At 37.2% G+C, this 21,638-nt stretch overlaps 1 protein-coding gene across 6 annotated transcripts in view; it reads right to left on the bottom strand.

Moving 5' to 3' along the window:
- The window catches only part of LOC103722323 (ARM repeat superfamily protein), a 26,512-nt gene extending 4,874 nt beyond the window's left edge, over positions 1-21,638 (bottom strand). For 2 of the 6 annotated variants that reach the window (XM_088719401.2, XM_026810477.4), the window contains exons 1-20: positions 20,801-21,580; positions 20,574-20,672; positions 20,192-20,416; positions 19,979-20,098; positions 19,057-19,140; positions 18,902-18,961; positions 16,341-16,469; positions 16,056-16,117; positions 13,579-13,699; positions 12,215-12,349; positions 11,363-11,443; positions 10,838-10,951; positions 10,610-10,689; positions 10,362-10,497; positions 8,949-9,098; positions 6,854-6,939; positions 6,138-6,325; positions 5,958-6,050; positions 1,747-1,934; positions 1,537-1,648 (exon numbers count right to left, since the gene is read on the bottom strand). In XM_088719401.2, the coding sequence (XP_088575527.2) occupies positions 1,537-1,648; positions 1,747-1,934; positions 5,958-6,050; positions 6,138-6,325; positions 6,854-6,939; positions 8,949-9,098; positions 10,362-10,497; positions 10,610-10,689; positions 10,838-10,951; positions 11,363-11,443; positions 12,215-12,349; positions 13,579-13,699; positions 16,056-16,117; positions 16,341-16,469; positions 18,902-18,961; positions 19,057-19,140; positions 19,979-20,098; positions 20,192-20,416; positions 20,574-20,672; positions 20,801-21,028 (2,491 nt within the window). In that variant the 5' untranslated portion in view covers positions 21,029-21,580. Of the gene's footprint in view, positions 1-1,536; positions 1,649-1,746; positions 1,935-5,957; positions 6,051-6,137; positions 6,326-6,853; positions 6,940-8,948; positions 9,099-10,361; positions 10,498-10,609; positions 10,690-10,837; positions 10,952-11,362; positions 11,444-12,214; positions 12,350-13,578; positions 13,700-15,809; positions 15,867-16,055; positions 16,118-16,340; positions 16,470-18,901; positions 18,962-19,056; positions 19,141-19,978; positions 20,104-20,178; positions 20,417-20,573; positions 20,673-20,800 lie in introns of all 6 variants that reach the window. The other 4 variants (XM_008812837.6, XM_026810476.4, XM_088719402.2 and 1 more) reach the window with 4 other exon arrangements.

The following is a 21,638-nucleotide window of genomic DNA, read 5'->3' as shown; positions in this document are numbered from 1 at the left end:
TCAGAGTTCAGATACTTTGAAATTCTTTCACAGGGCATATTAGAATATTTAAGTTTGAAAGACAAAAGAAAAATGAAGCAAGCAGTTAGCAACCTATGACTCATTTAGTATACATGATAATGAATTTATTGCAGTGGATTTAACATTCAGGAATAGATGGATTCTGATTGAGGCATTAGAAACTTATTTTATAGCAACAGAGCAAAGGGGCAAGAACAATATTCATATAGTAAGCAATGAGTTATGAGCACCTAAGAATAGTCATAAGTTAATTAGGATATTGTACTTCTAGGTCTAACAAACTGCAAATGTTTGGTTAGCTGCAACTGACAAGCACCAAGAATTTATAAGCCAGAAGTATTAAGAAATTGCTGTTAAACTGCAGGTTGCATAAACTGGTATCAACAAACTTCCTCTCCACCTCTTAAAAAGGAGACTCATGGCACTAATATACTTCTGACATGTCCGGTGAAATGAGAGACTGAGTCTACAGTCTCAAATTCAAAATCTTCATCTTTATTTATATGAAAAAATATAAAAATGAGGCATTAAGTAAATCACAAATGAAAAATAATATCATACAAGCAGATCGCAAGGTACAGCAACTTTTCACCAAGCTAAGTGATGTCTTTAAGATGAAGAATCGTACATATCTGTTGACACACTTAAAAATTTGGAGTTCATTTCAGACACCAAGCAAAAATATCACTATAATGAGAAATTAGGACTTAAGAACATGAAAGGAATCTTTAGAATCCAATGAACAACAGGATATATAGAGTTTTATTAGGAAAGTTCATGTAAATTGTGTATTATCTCAAAAAAGTGCTTCTCAAATATAAAATCAAAATTACTAAATTGCATTTGTGCATTACGTTTCTTTGCATCTGCTATCCTCGTATGTTTCACTTATACACAATTCTTTACTAAATTGAGGCCTGAATTTTATGTTTCAAACTTTCAACCAAGGTCCGCCGTACCGGTACCGGTTGGCGTACCGGTGGCCGGCCGGACCGGTACGGTACCGGTCCGGTCCGGTGCACACCGGCCGGTACCGGTACAGTACCGGTCCGGTCCGGTGCAAACCGGCCGGTACCGTACCAGCCGGTACGCGGTGGTTTCAAAAATCACAACGCGAGGCGCTGTGATTCTAAAAAAAAGAAAATCGTACCGGTGCGGCCGGTTCGCACCGGTACGAGGCCGGTACCGACCGGTACGGGCTTCGTACCGGCCGGTTCGGCTAAAAAATCGGAAAATACCGATTTTCTTGTGGTTCCTGTACCGGTCCGTACGGGCCGGTACGGCATTCCATGCTTTCAACTGCACAAATCAAGTTTGAATTAACTCATGGATAATCATATTACTCCAATTATAGCATGTCACACAAGTAGATAAATTACTCAGGCAGCACCAGTAACTTTCACTAAATGCCACAAAACCATATGAACAATCATCTTCCAATCTATCTGGTAAGTCACTAGAGAAATGAAATAGAATCTTTATTGGATAAATCAGAGTTGGTAATTTTGTACTCACAAGACATATATGACATTGCTGCAAGTGCCGCTCCACGATGCATTGCTGTACAGCATATGGCTGCCTTTTGGACTGATATCTCGAGCAGTGAGCCAGATGCAGCAACAACATCCTGAGTACGTATAGGGACGAGCATAGGAAACTGACTGATTATTAAAGTTACTGCAAATATATGACCTTAATAAGCTAGAATTAAGTGACAAATGAGACCTTAGGACAACAGCGAACAAATGTAGATGTGAAATTAGTATAGGCTTCCACCAGATCAGGTTCTTGATCGCATATGTAAGAACAATTAAGAGCTGTTACTGAAGCTGCTGAGGTAAATCTCTCAAATGTGCTAATGCATAAAGGTCCATATTCTTCTCGGTGACCAAATTCTTCAATCATAACGGCAGCTGATAAAAGTGTACAATGGAAACATGAATGAGAATTTGAAGAAAATGAGAAATGGGATACAGACTCATTGCATCAAAGAGAATAAAAACGACCACAAAGTAGCTGTATACAGAATAAATACGACCATAAGATAGGATCACAAATAGCTATATAGATACGTACATACATACAGCAGACCTAATAAGTCGGTCCTGACCGGACGACAGGAGGCCCGACCACCGATGATCTATGTCACTGGATGTGATCCACAATCTGTAAACTACTGACTGTCAAAAAATCATGTGATTTGAAGATTCTTAGCTTATGCATCACCTATGCATCCAGTGGTCAAAAATTGAACATTTTAAAAACACAAAATAATGGATGCATAGGCTAAGAATCTTCAAATCACATGGTTTTTTGACTAATGGATGCATAGGCTAGGGATCTCAAAGTCATATTATTTCATATCATTTTTTAACATGAAGCAATTTAGAGACTGTAGAACACATCCAACAGCTCGGATCATGATGCTAAGCCTCGGTCATCTGGTCAAGACCGACCTTATCAAGGCTAATGTGCACATGCATATGGTCCTTATAAACATAAAGCAAATAGAGCCCAAAAGTTTTATTGGGTAATGAAGCTCAACCAAGGTGATATAAACTTCCTAATACATGTAATAGGGAGTCAATGTAAATCTCTACTTCTTGGCTAACATGTCAGCTAGTGGCCAGCATGGTATGTGTCCTCTTGTGCCCAAAAGCCGAAACAAAAATAAATAAAGAAACAAATGAAAGGAACTTTGGGCTTTATACCAAGCGATACTCCATATCGACCTATGCCAACCTGGCACAGGTCAATACAAGCAAGCATGGGTTGATAGCCTGCAATAGATAGGTTACTGTGGGACATATGCATGCCCCATGTCAGGCTGGACACTTAAACCGAGACATAGATTAGATCGGTTGACAAGCTTGCCAAACCAATTCTCGTTGGGTCCTCAAATATGGTGAGAGATCATTATGTGGTAGATTGGAACATGTCCATTCACACCTGCATTAAAACCCACTTCGATAACACAGAAATTGTGCTCAAAATAAAAGGGAAAAAAAGGAAAAAGGAAAAAAAAGCTGACTATGCAGACCTCCACATGAGTTCATTGCTACCCATTTAGTTGACATCATCAATCTTGATTCAGAAGAAAATGCATCAACCAATTCACTTTTCAGAGAAAAACACTAAATGACATCATCCAATATTTTTTGAATTGAATTTCTTCACAAGAATAAAGCATCACCATTGATCACATATCAAAATAAGTTTGTCTTAGTGATAAATGAGTACCTCCTTGCACTGCTTGGTTAGGTACTCCATGATAATTGTCAAAATGCGCTGCTTATCATGCTCCAAGCACTATAAGTCTAGAAAAGGCTTACCGGCTCATCAATTAATAGCATATATTATGTACTTAAGGTTTTACTCTATATCTTATTTGATCCTGTTTAGCATCTATTTTGCCATATAACTTCAGCAGTTGGACAATTATCAATGTAGGCACTTCCAGCAACTGATTACAGGTTCATTAAAATCAATCCGTGTTTCTTCATAAACAATGATCAACTTCATCAACTACTAAGAATTTAATCTTTTGGCTCCAAATGCAGTTTTAGGTTCATCAACCATAAGACAGGTTTAGATCATTTCCTTATCAGCTGCTTCCCCTCCTTTTAATATATAGCCTGGAAGAAGTACAACCTCTATGAACCTAGTACAACATCAATTAAGTGTTTCAGAGATCACTGTTAGACAAGAAGGATTAATTATTGAATCAATTGTGGATTAGTTCCAAAAGAATTGCCTTAAAGCATTCTTGAGTAAATATCAGATTATCCAAGAACATTACAAATTATTACTATCGAGAAAGTAGCAAATGACCTGATGAATCCTCGCAAACTGTCATTAAGAACTCTGTTTTTCAGTAAAAATAGCATTAAGAAAGTATTGGATGATTTCGAAAAAAAAAATTACAAGTCATCCCCATGAAAGTTTTGAATAATTTTCAGGACCACCAGAAACCATCAAAAGAACAATTTTATTGATCTCAAGGACAAATAAAAACATCACATATACAAAATAACAAATAAATACAATGACATCTGAGATCATCACAAAATTTAATACTAATATGGGAAATGATACCGGTTATTTTATTTTCTACCAAGACATGGTGATGGACTCTATTCAAACCATTATCCAAAAGCAAAGTCTCCATGCAATCGGCCATAAATAATGCATGGAACTAGTGAAGATTTGCTAGATATAAAACTCATGTGGGTCATCAAACAGAAGAGCTGCTCCTCTACATATACAAAAACACCACAAAATTTAGTCTTGTTGGATGCAAATATTTTGAAGATTAGGTGGAAATTTCCATCTCCGACAATATCAAATACCTCAGCATCATGAAGAATATTCACATATCCGATATCTGGTTCACATCTGAATCTTCATAACTTAGACCATTGTATTCATCTACATTAATGAGGCAGTTAGGTTACTAAAAATCTTCTTGATTGGTTGAGGGATTTGAAAATTACACTGATTGAAATCATTTCTTAAAATCATGTCCTTAAAACAAGATTCTGCAAAAAAGATTTCCCAAATTTTGACAGTTATCGTGCATGTGATCTTTATGTCCACAAAAGCAATATTATCTGAGAAGCATTGATGTGCGATAAAAGGTATCTCTACATATTTATTGATCAAAGAACCTTATAAAAGATGGCAAGGCTGAATTACTTGAAAATATTGAGGATCACAAAAGAGTGGCTACAAAGACTAAAAAAAGGCGGCCAGTGCACTTAGATGTATGCAGCTTTACCCCCATGTGTTGAGAGACTATTTCAATGTTTCAAACCCATGATCTCCATATTACAATAAAGCAACCATATTGTTACGTTGAGGCTCACCCTCAATAGCCCCAAAGACTAAGCTATTGAAATTACCAAGAACAAATTGAGCAACATCCCTGTACTCTTTGATCATGAATGAGGGTTATGTAATAGGCTAACATCTTTTCTCCTAGATATCCCCCAAAATAAAATGTCGCAATTGGTAAGAAAATAACCAATATATTCACCAACAAACCTCCACCAAATATTGCTAATTTAATCAACTCTAATGAAAGAAAACAATTCCATGGATATGATCAAATGTGATGAGAATCCCAATAACAGTCATCGTCATTAGTATATGTTCTTCAAGTTCGCTTTTTCTAAATCATATTTCCCTTTGTTCTCACCACTGTGTGTGTCTCAATCAGGCAATTTGGAAAAAAAAATCCATGATGAAAGCATTTGCTACTGTTAATCATCTGTATCCTCCAAAGCCAACTTAGCATCATGGATCGAGCATTCCATACAACACTTGGTGCACCTCTTCCCTAATGAAAGAAGCCCAATGAGCTAGATGTTTGCAGAATTCTATAGAAGCCAACAGATTTGGCAAGAAGGCTGGATATTTTTCTAGACTCTCATGTAAGGGGCCAAAATGATCCTAACCATTCAAATTGTGACACTTGTACATATCGTAACCATCCGTTGCACCTGGTAAAGCCTATAAAATAGGGAGAGGTCTCATTGGCCAAACTACCAAACAAAGAGTTGTAAGAGTTCTCTAATGAAATACTACTCTCCCTTCTGCCAAACTCTCTGTTTGTCTCTTGGATGTACTCTTTCCTTTCTTTTAGAGAGTTCCAACTTGAGAAGCTACAGTGGTAGGCTGACTTAGAGGCGCTTGCAGGCAAACAAAGCTTCCAAGTGCCACACGGGTGCTTGAGGAAATACCAAGCCTGTAACATTACACTATTTTGATGCCAAGTATATATAGCAAAGCATTATATATACTGATAATAATTTTCATGCAAACAAAATATGATGAATAAACTATGGCATCTCGGTCATGAGATGCTTGTTAAGTTCCTTCCATGTAGTATGCTATATCAGTCAATATCTGATGAAATTAGTTTTAAATAGTCTCACCTGTTCTTAGATAGCAATCATGGCTCTGAAACAACAGAAAATTTGTAGATAAACAGTCCAGAACTTTAGGCAACAACATTAAAAAGTGTTGTCCTGCAAAGGTTAGAGACCTCATAGTTATAGTTCTTCTGTACATTAATGTGAAATTAACCATTTCCATTGGCAGGCAGATACAAATACCTGAAGAATGTACAGCCAGAGAAAGAGAGCGGCATGCGGCTGCTGATAAACTACCATTTTCCATATGAGCAGACCTAAAAAGTTTCTCAAGGAGAGGCCAGAATAGTCCAAGAAGAACTAAAACTGTATCTTCCTCAAACTGATCGGTTGAGATAGGAGTTGCTAGATGACCAAATACAGCTCCCATCCTGAAATTTAACTTCAAAACTTCAGCCAGCCTAACTAGATGCTGAAAGATTCATAGCTAAAATGCAGAATAGTAATTTTAAGCATGAAAAGACTTCAAATATGCATGGGTGCAAAATAAATCACACCAGTGCAACAATCCAAGTAGAGTTTTATGTTCATCATCATAAGAAGACTCTTATGTTCTAGACAAATTGAGTAGTTAAAGAAGAGGAGGTGCAGGTTTCAAATTCATCATCCGAAATTATCTGTAAAAGTTACAGTGCTAGCTGGCCAATCCGGTGAAGCAGGTATATTTGCCGACTCTTCAAATTTTAAAAGTCAATTGGGCACTCTCTGAAGAAACAAAGATTATATTGTTTACAAAGATTACAACAGGTTGGTTATTACAGCTTTCTAAGCAGGATGCTTATTCTTCATGACTACAGATAATTATGGCATATTGCATTTAATATCCTAAATTGGATAACTGTAACTGCTCTGAAAATAGCTTGGAACATCATAAAATTTGTAGCTTTGTGGAAGCCAACCTGTACAAACCCCTGGCAGCAGAGTTCAGGGCTTGTGTGTAAGCAGCTGGGTTTTGTTTCAAAGAATGCTCATTATCTGCTTCTATCTGGAAGAAAAAAGTAGAATACATGTCATAGCTGCATGCAATAGAAGATATAGCAGTTGTCAAATTATATAGCAATGTTGGTTTATGAAAGACTTGCTTAAGACAAGAAAAGATGAAGAACTTTAAAGAAAAAATTTTAAAAAAAAAACAGAGAATAATGGCAGAGACTGCATGAATGCCATGATCAAACAGCAAGTAATACCCAAAGCTAACAGCAAAGAAAGGATTAAGTATTTTGAGGAAAAAAGGAAGAGAGGCTGGGTGTGTTTCCCTGTATGCTAAATTGCTCTAAAGCACTCATAATTCATAATACATGGAAACAGGATCCAGTGTCAAAATCATTAGATATAAAATTATTACAAAAAATAGTATTAAGACCAAGAAGACAATAAAAACAGCAATTGACTTTCTAAATATCATATGTGAACCCAACGTTAATTACCAAGAAACTCAAATTCAAGGGTTTCAGTCTCAGTACCAGACCCCTATATAAGTAGCTTACTGATATGGATTAGATCATTATGGCACACCTCCCTAACGCCACATGGTATCCAACTGGAGGCAAAACAGAAGCATGCGACCTATGTTGGTACAGTACCATATCAAGTTCGCATAGTGTACAAGTACCTTATTAGGTTGGTATGGTACGCCCTGTACCAGACAATACAGGTTGATATAAAAAACCTCGCTCAAACTAATATCTCAATGATGGACCATGGTTAAATGCTTGAATGCTTTTGACACAAGTTACATGTTCTTATGTAGGAAAGAAAAGAATGATGCTGATTCAGGAAGAAAATACATGTAAGAGCATTTTAAAAAAAAGAGACTATCAAAAAAAGGTAGATAACCACCCAGCTGAAAGCTTGTAGTCTTTGACTTTTAATATTCTTTTAGGTTCAAATACATGTATGTTCTTATGTATCTATGTATGTATGCATGTTCTTATGTATGTATGTATGTACATGTGTATGTATGAAGACAAAACAGTTTAGCATCTCTGAGAAACTACAACCTTGGAATAATTACAAAAATAACGCCATTTTTTATAACCTTGGAATAACAATAATTATCTAGATCTATCATGATCACTGCACATTTGCGAAAAAAGGGAAAAAAACCTCAAAAAAATGTGTATAACTTGGTTAGGAATGCATGTATGCAGGTATGCATGCATGCACGTGCGCATGTACGTACATTTCTGAGAAACTATAAGTATGGAATCAGTCTCACTGCATACAAGGTTAAAGCCGCATACATTTGGCACCTCTCGGTAGTAGAATCTCGTGTACTAGTATGCCCTCTTTTATAACCTTAAAATAACAATAATTATCTAGACCTTTCATGATCATTACACATTTGGGAAAAAAAAGGGGAAAAACTTCAAAAAACGAGTATAACTTAGTTAGGAATTTCAATCATATAAAGATTGAGCTAATCAGACTTGGACAGGCATCACAATATTAAAAGGCATTCCTTTAATTTGATATTATATGAGGCTAGGAAGAAAATATCTTTAAAAAAATGAGAACTCTGAAAAGGTTTTGGGTGAGGTAAATAGAGGATAAAAATGAGGGGGAACATCTCTGGATGATCTAATAATCTAGAAAGATAGTTTTTTTCCATTATGGGTTTATTCAAGAAAGTACCCAATGTTAGTGCAAATTATACCAATCACACTAGAGCAAGGTGTGAATTTTGATTTCATGAGAATGGGTCTGTAACCACACTCGATAATGCTCACTCATGGATAAAGGCACACATATACGGTAAAGATATTGCAGCTGCCAGCAGAAATTAAATCTGTTTTCCACTTCTCTCATTTATTAATGTTGAATAAAGGTCAAGTTTCAATAAACTGAACAAATGCATCTTATACTACATTGAACAAACTATTATCGATCCATCATGTCATTACAGAATTTGGAAAATGACACAGGAACTGTTAATGTAAAATAAAGCATGCCTGGAAGCAAATCAACCCATAGTCAGAGTGAGGGAGTACATACGAGTTTTTCAATGGTTCCATAGCTAGATGAAAGCAACCTTGCTAATGAACTCTTCTTCAATTCTTTGTTCGGAATAGAATTAAGAGTGAGAGTAATTGCACAAACAATCTCTTCCTCTTCTTCTAATGGCAGATTCCCTTTCTCCAAACCCTAGAAAGACAATTAAGTTTGTTAAACAGTCATGATCATATGTTGAAAAATAATTAAACAACATTTTCCAAACATAAAAATGTCTCATATGACTATATCAGGAAAACAAGAGGGAATAAATTTATCGCCCACTAAGTTCATAGCACGTATTGTATTTCTTAAATGAGGCTCTTCAATTTGCATTGTAAACAAAGTTATAGGCATAAATTTAAAATGAATGACTGTCTTATTGGCACAAAAAGTACATGTCAAATTCTCTAATATGCTTGTGCTCATAAGAAATAACAAAACTTATTCAACATTCTCTTAAATTAACATGAGCCTTAGCATATTACGCTACTTAGTTGTAGACCTCACTCATCCCTTTGGAATTGTATGAAACAATGAATTCAAAAACCTGCTATGCATCGATACCAAAAATTCCTACCAACCTTGTTCATGCAATGTTCATATATTAGACTGCTACGTTTTAACAAGGCAATAATAGGAAAATGTGTCATATCAAAAGGTAGATCAACATTTCACTCGGAAGCATAAAAGTGATAGCAGGTTCTTTTATTTGATATGTTGCAATGAATAACATCAGATGTTTTAATATGCGTGTAATATCAATATCCCATGGTATTAAAGACCAATAATGGACCCACTCAGCAGAAACTTCAATCTTGATAGAGGAGACTTAAGTTAAGAAACGAGTTGCATTTGCTATAGCATGGATTTTAACCTGGATTTTGTTGATGTGTTCCTGCATTATGGTTATTATAAAGATGAGAGAGGAACAAAGCAAGCCACAGGTAATCAGATCGGCTAACTAATGTATTCAAGAGTTACCTATTTTCTACCATTCTCAATCAGCAAAGAAGAAGTGAGACAAAAAAAAAATGCATGAAATGAGAAGAGAAGTGATTATCCTATTGAGCAGCACATTAACACACTTGAGAAGTAAAAAAGCTACAGGATTGAACAGATCAAAATTAAGTTGCAGATATGCTAATGTTCGCAGGATAAACCAAACTCCAGCATATTAGAGGCAGTAATGGTAAAAAAAATGTGTATGCTCATGAAAAGAATTTTTAAGAAAGACAAGTCATTCTAAAAGAACCAGGACTCAAGTTGCATCTAGAAGAAAGAAAAAATCTAGATGCCTGTTTTCTCTTTGGTCTTCCAAAGATTGGGTCAATGGAGCCACATGTTTTTACTTTGCCAGCCTTTAGATAGATTTAGATTTTGTTTCAGTTCACAGAATTAGAAGAAAAATATTACCTCCCCAAGCCAGATAAGTATTTCCATATTCTGAGCTTCATGAATCACTGAAGAAGCCTCTTCACAAAGCTTACGCAAGGCTGAAGAGCAAGAATTTGAGGATATTGAATCTGTAATCCCTGAGGCACAGAATAGACTGAAAAAAATAATTAGAATAGGAAAGAAATAGTAATCAAGCCCCTGAGAAGACAGAAAGAAAAGTTCCATTGCAATATCTATCCCAATAAATTATTATGTGAAGTTCTTACAGTAATGGCCTAATGTTACTTGGAAAAGATGATATCCACTTAGAATAAGACCCAACAACGTCAGCAACAGATTTGTAGACCTATAGAAGAAGAGATAACCAGGATATGTTAGTTAACTTTTGAATTATATGAGCACTTAATATTCACTAAAAGAAAAATTATGTTATGCAAATTCAGAGTGGAACATGCAAGGCAAACTTTTGGAAGGCATTCAAATGTAACACTTACAATGGACAAGAAACCCTTTCGCTCATCCGGTGCTTTACTTGACAGAATTGTCACCAACCGCATAATCACAGAGAAATTGAAAGGATTTCCATCTTTTAAAACTGTCTCTGCAACCTGAGAAGTAATAAGTGAATAAAAACAGATAGGAAAATATTAATCATCGCCTTCCAGTGACTACTGTGATATATTCATGACATGTGATAACATATTTGGGTAACTTCAATAGCATCAAGAATTATCTATGGCAACTAGAGTTCTTAAAGATTCTCCTTCATATTTCTCAAGATTATGTATACTAATGTCTAATGCCAAAAGTTTCAAAATAGCAATCACTCAAACCATTTAATCATAGATATTGCCTTGCCCTCTTTGTGGTGATGCTCAAATGTTCACCAAGAACAGTGCACCAGTAACCATCCAATGACCCAATTCAGTATAAAGATGATGCATAAAAAGTGTAAATCAGTATATATTGTCTAATTATTGGAAATAAGTATTTAATGAGTGCAAAAAGAATGTGCTCACCATAGTGAGTGCAAACATTCTAGTTTCCACCTCTACCCAAGGAATTAATGAATCTGCAGAAGTCCATCCACCGCAAAAAAGCTGCAGAAGTCATTATGAGATTTCATGAAAATGATTTCAATTAACGGTATGCACAGAATAAGAGACTAATGTACATTCACTAGTGGGTAAGAAAATCAACCATTTCAGCCACTGTAGTACATTTGAAGCATTTCTAGTTGACCTTTGGCAAATTTAAGAAACGATCTTCAAAGCTTTTTTTTCTCTTCCCTAATTCCACAAGTGGCACAGCCAGCTTTTTTTTGGGTTGATTTGAAAGGACTTAAAAAACTTAAACATATGACAGAGTTCAACCATTAACAGAATCAATAAAGAATATGAGTGGTGTGTTATTTCCATAATTATTAAAGGCATCACAATTATGGATCTAGGAAGATGTTGGTAAATTATACTGACAAGCTCATTGCTTGGTCAACTTTGTAATCAGGATCACCTTCGGACCAGTCATTTACTTCTTCCCTTGCTTTCATATTTAGCATCCCAGTAAGATAGCCTTTAAGTTCAGCTAGTTTCCAGGGAATATTAATAAGTAATTTATTTATTTCTTTCAATTAAGTGGTGCTTTCTAATGAAAAGAAAAAAGTAATGTGTACTCTCCGAACAAAGCCTTTTTGCTGTAAGAAAAATCCAGGAAAGATAAGTTTGTTAAGAACTGTTCTGGTCATTGACAAAAAACTACCGCACATAAAACTACCAGAAAACATAACAAATTATTATATAATTAATAAAGCATGCTAATTGTTGTGCATAGATCATCTACATACTAAAGCAGCCACTTGGATTATAGATCACCTTCTGCACAAATGTAGCAGACCCTAAAAGCTGACATATATCTACCAAAAGCTCCTCCAAATTCATCCTAAATTGCACAAGTCCATCAGGTATGTTTAGTGCTCCATTATTGCCATTAAGTCCACGATCACCAACCTGTCAAATGAATCAGGATGACTTGACATTAGTTGTGTAATTAATATTCCAGCACCACTGTAATGAGCTATTTTTGCCATGCAAGCATCTATAACAAGATTGATTTATAAGTTGCTTATAAAGATATGAAATACAAAGCAGGTTACTTCACACTGCAGTATTGAGAGCTGAGACTGGTATGTTGCTGCTATAGGAGTCATAAAAATAAGGCAACTGCCTGAGGAAATATGAAAATATGTGCAAAAACAAATAGGTTGAATCATCTTAGAATGTCATCCAATATTTTAACTTTTTAAGTCACTATGTGATAAAGTTAGAATTGACACCTCATACTCTTCTTATGTGATCAAAAATACCAAAAGTAACATGGATTACTTTTCTTCATAACTGGAATCTTATAAGACAAGATAGGTCAGCAGAGGTTGCTGAATTGGGTTTGTAACAAACAGAAGTTCCATATCCACTTCCTGACATGAGAAAATGTCCTATAAACATGCTCTATTATCTTAACATGCTAAAATAGGATAAAATGGAACCTAAAACCAATATAATAGTCGTGAATGTAGAATGTAGATAATATTATTGCCATTGATTGCTTGATGAATATGTGAGGATGTTGCTGTAAACCAAAGAACACCTTGTTAGTAATCAATGACGATGTTCCAACAAGAATTTATATGCTACTTCCATAAAGAAGAAAATGAATGACATAAAAAACCAAACATTAACAGTCATGACTATAAATTCTATAAGGCATTCATTTGAGGCAGCTAAAAGTATCATGTCCTCTTGAGGAGTGTTCCATGAACTCCTCAAACATCAATTGAGTTATGTCAAATTATTCAAATCACCCGAACCTGCTCGAGCAATTTTGAGCAACCCCCCTAACTTAAGACTGACCATCCACATTTATACAAATAGGACAAGGATGCCAGCGTGCTGACCTAAGTTCTTTTGACAAATGGCCATGGAATTTATCTATCAATGGTATTATTGTTTTATCACTTGTTATTGCTCTGCAACCTATGCTAGAAGAAATGTGCTCATGCAGCTAAAATATCATATTTGGTGCCTAGATATCATATTTTACAAGCGCACCACATGCAGGAATGATATCAGAGCAAATGCACAGAAGAAAGTAATACAACCAATCATGCAAGGGGTGAAAAGACCTATATCTTGCGATCAGAAAACCAATAACCAAATCACAGAACAGAAAGGGTTACAACCTGAGCACATAACAAAAGCGCATCTAGTAAAGCCGAGAAAACAGGGGAAAACGTTTCTTCCACAGTCTTCTTATTTGCCTTTCCCACCTCTACACCAAGAAGATAAGTTGCTAAACTGCACCTGGAGATGATAACAGCAAAACCAAGATATGATTATTAAATCTCATCAACTATTAATCAATATGCACTTTCTGAGATTGAGAATGGAACAGAATTGCTTCTACGTTAAGAAATAATTCAACAAGGAAATCATAGCATTAGAAATCATATTGTTTAGTAATTTTAAAAAAAGGAACAGAGTTCAGAAAACAACACAAAGGTGTTCTGGGTCCATGAACATCTAACAGGATGTCTTTGCACACAGTATAAAACTACTTAGATGCAAACACAAACATCGTGCATATGAGTAAGTCATTCAGGAGATTCAACTGAAAAGGAAAAAGCGAGAGGAAAGGAATTATCTTACATGTAAGGTATATAATACTAACAGGACCAGGACATGTAACATGAAAAGAAAGCTGGTACATAACAAACCCAAGCATGAAAATAAGAAATATTGGGTAGCATCAATCATCTGGTTGGTGCCTAGTTTCAAGCTAAGCCAGCTATAGGCGAGAGATGGAACTAAAAACATAGAAGCTTGTTGGTCAGTAGGAGAACCACCTTATTGTATATGATTCGAAGTGAAAATCCATATATTCTCTAACTCATTTAGAACTGCCAAAGTTGAGTTGAGAAAGATAATGTAAAACCAGGAAAATGTTAAACACCAAATTAAAAATTTAACATATCATAAAAAAAAGAAATTTCAAATATATAGACATATTTTCTTATGAATATCACTTTTATGGACAAGAGACATGTCCAATACAAGAAAAGTGAAATCACTATGCCTATTAGATATGTCAAGCACGTCTCTCAACAATTACCATTACTTCATATTGGGAAGATACAACCTCAGAAGCACCACTTTTAACTTCTTCAGAAAATACTTCAGTCACATGTTTTCCAATTCAGCATATCTAGCAATTTCCCTTTAAGAGTATCAAACTATCTCCTTTTTATTCTCAGCTAGCTATGCTGTATCAAATCACACACTTGACCAGTTTGAAGATCAAAAGAATAAACCATTATTGCAAGATAAAAAGGAAAGAAAAGGGAAAAAGCTCACATCCCACCCAAACTTTACTAGGCTACATACATCGCAAACAAAGCACTCCTCAAAATTGAGATATCAAGTGTAATTCACCAGTGGTTATAAAATTGGCATACATGCATCTTTTTCTCTCTATGATATTTCCCATTATGTTTACCTAATGTACATAAGAAATGATATTATATACTTTCTAATTATTACAAATTCACACCATCGAAGACCGATATACTCAACTCAACCAAGCCTTAATCCCAAACTAGATGGAATTAGCTACATAAATCCTTTTTCTTCATTCCATTGGATTTAAGGGCAGGCTTTCTGAAAGATAAAGTAATATCAAGTCCTTCCTTCCTACTTCATCCTATGTGATTTTCGATCTACTTCTACCTCTCTTTCCTTCTACATATATTAAATCAATCTTTTATACAGGAGCATCCTTCAACTCAAGGTATGCCTATTCTGTACCGAGCCGGATGATATGGAGCGTACCGTACCGTACCGTACCGGTGTCAAACCAGTAAGCAGTACAAAGAATGTACCAATACTCGATATGCCAAACCAACCTCTATATCGAGCATACCAACACAATAACATAATAGCACCGGTAACAGGGCCAAGTACCTAGATAAGCGTACCTTGCTTCAGCCTATGTTGTATATGTCCAAACCATCTAAGTCGTCCTTCTGTCAATTTATCCTCGATTGGTGCTACCTCTACCTTTTTACAAATGCCTTCATTTATTATTTCTATATCCATCTCAACATTCTTATTTGAGCACTTTCATTTTTGCACATGTTAGTTTCTAATTATCCGACATTCTGTACCATAAAGCATAGCTGGTCATATGGATGACCTATAAAATTTTCTAACAAAGACCCATATAGCAATTACAAATGCTCATTAAGAATATTTACGAAATTATAGCATTTATCACAATGAAACAAACAACCATTATCTTAATTAGAGACATCATTAAATTCCACATTTTTCGATATAATCACTTAAGAAAACAATATAGCACCTGCAACAAATATGCATGATATGTTCAGACAAAAATGATCAAGTAAACATTTACCAAAATTGCAAGGTTGAATCTGCAATCTCCCAATCTTCACTTGGAAAAGCAACACATCTGTCATATAATAAGCACATACTAACTATGAAGAATGGCCAATCATGGTAACGTAGGCCAACTTTCACATCATGGTAAAACAAAGGTAAATCAAGAATTTTAAAGGGAAAGAAAGCCTCTTTCAGTATGTTAGAAGAACTATAGTTGGAACATTTGAATAAGCATTGAGATATCAGATTCAGATACCACCTCAAAAGTGCATCTGCAAGCACAAGTGCTTCTGTACTTGCTTCTGCAATCAAAGCTGGTGCCTGATGCATGAAAAACATAACCGAATTAATGCCAGAACTTCCAAACAAATTGGAACAGTATACCATGAATTGAATGCATAGAGAGAAAGTAGATACTTAATGATGATGACTTGAATTCCATAATGAAATTTAGTAGTTTTCATTCTAACAATCATTAGTGCAAGGAAAGGAAGAATTGTTTAGCTCTAATGTATAGCATGCCATTAGAAAGAAAAATACTTACTGCCTGCCCGATTTCTGACATCAAGCCTGCAAGCCCACCGATTACTTTTTCATCTCTATTAAGAAGTGCTGGCAGAAGAAGTATTTCTTTAAGATACTGTATTCTAAACAATAACACCTGTGGTAAACCCTGTGAGAGAAGTGCAGAGGTAAAAACAACGAGCAATGACACAGCCTCTAGATAATGTAGAATTCACAAAGACCTATCATAAATTGAAAACAAGAAAGTCCTAGAACTGAAGGATTATAGTTACTTCAATATCAAATTTCTGTAAGGCACTTGGCAATGAAAGAACATAAGGCAACAATTCTTGAATGACATGCAAGATTTTTGCCACTCGAGAACCAGGAATCTGTGAAACATAAGCAGATACCTATACCGGCTCAATTTGGATAAAGCCACAAAGTTCGTGATTGTGGCTCCATCAAACTTTGATTTTTTAATGAATAAGATATCAACCAGTGAACCTAATACCAACCTTCTAAAAATGGAATTATATATCCGTTTTCATGGATGGCTAACCTAGAAAAAAAAGGGTGACCTAGTGCATGAAACTCCCACCATTGCAAGTCTGGGGAAGATCAGATGCACACAGCCTTACCCGCTGTGTTTGGAAAGATTGTTTCCATATTTCGGACCCGTGACACCCAGGTCACAATGGGGCAATCTTACCGTTGCTGTAATGCTCACCCTCTCTGGCTAACCTACAAAAGAGCTGTAAATTCAATTTACATATGACAAACTTAAGGGATATATGCATGTCTTGCATTAACATATTCAAGAGATGAATGCACACCCACACGAAGGTCTTATTGGCAGAAGGGCAGATATTAGACAGCCTCAAAAGATACGTACAAATGAAAAATGAAACTCATTTCTGTTCATAATGTTTTACAGACTTCACAAGCAGATATGGTAAACAATAGCAACAAAATTATATGACTTGAGAGGGGAAAAAAATGCAAGATCTATTGGCTATTTAGTTGCTTTCATGGTACAAAGCAAGTTCAGTACATGAAATAAAGGCGGAAATGATGGCCTATAGAACATAGACAATTAATAACACCTTTACATAGTTAAGGAAATCACAGAAAAGTATGTACGATGTCCTTATTGTTCCTTCTTTAAGACCTATACCTAGAACTCTTCTTGTATGATTAGTGCATGAAGGTTAAAATATAAGGTGCCTCAAGCAAAATGAAGATAGGCAATAGGAAAATAACAAAAAACATGTAGTATCTTCTTACAATCCTACTTTAAGACCTACACCCATAGTTCCTTCTATAAGATGATGCAAGACAATAACAACTGCCCCAAATTCAGTGAAGTTAAATACATAGTAACATCTTATCTGAACAAGAAGAATTAATATTGTAAAATTGCAGAATGCTTATAAGAAAGATGATAGAGATCAATTGTTGTCATAAACAGGGCAGGACATATGCAAATTAAAAAGATGAAGCTTGAATTCTGAAGGTCATAATGATTCATGAGCCTTAGAAGATGTTGGATTGGAGGCTAGTAACCAAAATCAAGACATAAGACATGTGCAATAGGGTCATGAACAGTGAAAACATGAAAAAACTTGTCTCATGGAGATTGTGGATGATGTAGATCTAGTTTTGCTTGGACAATCCAAATTTTTGGTTTTCCTAACCTTTTGGCTGGTTGGACACTTGAGACACTTCACAATATCCCTTGACACTTCATACCATCAAATCATGATGTCATCATCATTACATGTATATTTTTGGCACTTCTAGATGAAATTTAAGTCTAATATAACAATATAGCATACATTTTATCAGTTTTTTGAAATTGGGTAGAAACTACATAGATGAACAATAAGTTGTTTTACACACTTCACTGGTATATCGAATTCCGGGTTAAGAAAGGATTACAATAAAGAACACAGGATGTCCCCAAGGGAACCAAAGACTATTCAAGAAAAATATCAGCTTGCTGCATATAATTGCTCTTACAGAAATGTTAAATTCCAAAATAATTCTTGGATATATGTAAAACAATTTAATATTCAACCTTCGGTTTCAGAATTTCTTTGGATTAATTAAGGGTAGGAAGATATGAAAGCAGCTTCTCAAAAAATTAAGTTAAAATCATTATGCTAGCCAGGTGGCTCTTGTTGTTTAATTTCCAATGGTGTTCTAACTTTAGTTTCGTTAATCTCAGATTCAGGCAAAGGCATCTAGAGAATGATTTGGTTCATTGGAAGTTCAAGCTCAACTTAACTTGTTAAACATATTCAATATAAACCTAATATGTTGGCCAACATTAAACCATAGGAAAAGATTTTACAAGGAATGATTGTAATGTTGTAGGAGAAAATGGACCTTGAGGATAGACTATAGCCAATGGAAGTATATGGTGCAGGACAAAGCACTGGAACAAGCCTGGAGGATTGGGAGTTTAAAATGAACAAGGGTCATTTGTTTGCAACAGATCTGGTACAAAAATATATCTATCCCTATCCACCAGGACTTCAATCCTTGATAAAAAGCAATATTACTTTATACAACTACAAAGGCATCGATAAAGCTTACCTCATACCGACTAACGAGCTCAATGAGAACCTCGATGGCCACATCGAATGAGGATGAAACCTTCGCACAAGCATGAAGATAAATAGATTTGAGTGGATCGACAAATACAGTATTGGAAAAAGAAAGTAAAATGAAATTGCACTATGAAATTGCACCTGCAAGGAGTTGAAGACAAAGTTGAGAAGCGGGTGTGTCGGCAGGGAAGCAGGTGGAATCTCCGAAAAGCATCCCGCACGGACCTGAGATCCATCAAAACTTCATGATGTCAACAAATGATTGGAAGGAAGTCCTAAGGGGAGTAAAATAACATATCTGACGAGAAAATGCTAATTGACATTTGGTAGAGACATCTTAGACAGCATTTAGAAAATTCCAAGCAACACCATATGCTAGTATACCAAAACACATACTTGGGTAAATCAGATGGTCATCATGTTTACAACAATCAAGGATATGAGGGGTTGGCTTTGATCAGCTCCAAGGATGACCAAATGCATCACTGAACTAAGCATTAGCATTTGGTTGCAGAGTCTAAACTGTAAAATTTGTAAGAGGAAAACCAAGATGGAAATGTGATCCAAAGATACACTGCTGCAGGGTCTGGATTTAGAGCGAATGAACAAAAAACAATCATCAAGCAACCTCAAGGCCGGGAGATAGGGAAAGTTCCCTATTGCTATATGGTACCATAGTTAGGTACTTCTAAAGAGAAGAAAAACTCAGAACAATTCCAAAAAGGGATCTATTATGTTATACAGCTGTTATATGTTTGCTCCTTCCAAGTTCCAACAAATAACTTTATCAAGTTAAATCAACAAAAAGTTTACGTTGTAGCAATGCTTACATATTAAATGCATCTTGTATTTCTACATATTTTTTGACTCGTAAGATAGGCAGCATCTCATCTCCAGGTTGCCCATGGAAATATTGCCAGCATTGGTAATGGATTAAATGTCCCAATAATTTCAGCCAACAAGAATCCACATACTGACTTCATTGTTCAACATCACAGGACAGCACATTTGCAAGGCTAGTCATCACGAGAGGTTTGAAAATAAAGAAAGCAAAGACACTCACCCAACTCAGCAGGCACCGCAATATCTTCCGATTTCTTTCCCGAAATTGAATACCATCATCAAGCCTTTGCTCCGATTGGAGCAGGAGGAACTCAAGCACAGTGGAGGTGTGAGACAGGAGCTGCACTACAACATGAAACTGAATCAAGTCCAAGAATGGAAGACGGCAATGCTTCAAGTAAAACTCGCTGATAGAGGAACCTTCTCATCAAACCTCTCGTGTGAACTGGCATCTACTTGCTGCATCAATATTCCTGTCTCCGTTCTGGTCCTCAGCGACCTCTTCTGGAAGGACCGTCAGCATCTCCAACACAGCAACATTCCCATTCTCCTGGCTCTGCAGCTTCTGAAGGCTGGCGAACAGCTGCTCGATGGGCTTCTTGTGTTCGACCGCCCGCAGCACCAGCGCCGAAAGCGCTAGACATATCTGGGTCAATAGCTGCAATCATTGCCAAGAAAACAGAGCAAATCCGTCCTTAGTCAATGTCAAGGATCGGGGAAAAAAAGAAAAAGAAAAAAGATCCCAGAAACACCAGAAACGAACACATGGACCGGGTTCTTGGCGGAGGCATTGGGAGGGGCAGAGAGGCGCGTACCTGGGGCGGGCCCAAGCTGAAGCGCTGGGCAGCGAGGAGAAGAGCATGAAGCAAGGCGTCTTTGGCTCCCACCTGCAGGTAGTACCCCTCGTTCTGGATCTGTGCACGGCAACAAGAAGAAGAAGAGAAGAACCAGCATGAGGAGGGGACCAAGGAAACAGACTCTCGCCCTTTCTTGAATACAAAAACAGCAACTGTTGGTAGGCGGGACGATAATCACTACTTACCTTGCGGCGGAGGATCTGTGCGGCGAAGAATTCGACCTCGAAGCTGAGGGGGAGGGGGGAGAGGAGGCAGTCAGGGGAGGTGAGGAGGGAGGTGGCGACCTCCCAGGCGGCGTCGGTCTGCTGGAACTGGACCAGCCACTGGTTGGCGGCGACGCGGTTGCAGGACTGGGCGTCGTGGTTCAGGACGTGCACGGCCTGGGCCACCTTGATCTGGAGCTCGTTCATCATCGCTATCTCCCCAGTTCTCCCCTTCAGCCCTCGAGGGGGGCCCTAATGGATAATAATGTGTCGTCCTCCTCCTCCACCTCCTCCTCTATCTGTCCTGTCCTCCTCTCCTCCTTTTTCCTCTTCCTCCCCTGCCCCACAGTGGAGAGACAGGCCAATATGGACGGAGAAGAAACAATAGACAACGGCGGGCAGAGACGAATGGGAGGGGAGAGGAGGCGAGGGAGGGAGGGAGGGAGGGAAGGGAGGGGAGCACCAAGCACCCGCACCTCCCGTCGAAAGCGAGGGCGCCAGCAGTGGCGGAGGGCCGTACTAACGAACTCCCTCCCACCTCAGGTGGGGGATCCGACGGCTGGGGAAGGCGGCAACTGGAGGGAAGAAATTGGGAGGGCGGAGGAGGGTGGGGAAAAGAGAGAGAAAATGAGAGACGGTGGGATGCGGCTGGAATGATGGCTCCGGGAAATCCAAGGGTTAGATTGACGGCCCCCCCTCTCTCTCCCCCTCTCTCGGATTGGGGGCTTTCTTTTTCCGCATTTATGCTGGCCTCGCTCGCCCGATTGGAGACTCCGTCCGAGTCGGTACTTGGCCGCACGCTGCAAAGCAAACGCGCGCT

Source organism: Phoenix dactylifera, chromosome 4 (genome assembly GCF_051530095.1).
Source record: "Phoenix dactylifera cultivar Ajwa chromosome 4, Ajwa_hap1_PhDact_Kaust_v1.1, whole genome shotgun sequence".
Taxonomy (NCBI): domain Eukaryota; kingdom Viridiplantae; phylum Streptophyta; class Magnoliopsida; order Arecales; family Arecaceae; genus Phoenix; species Phoenix dactylifera.
The sequence above is the reverse complement of the archived record's forward strand: the minus strand, read 5'-3'. Positions and strand labels throughout refer to the sequence as shown.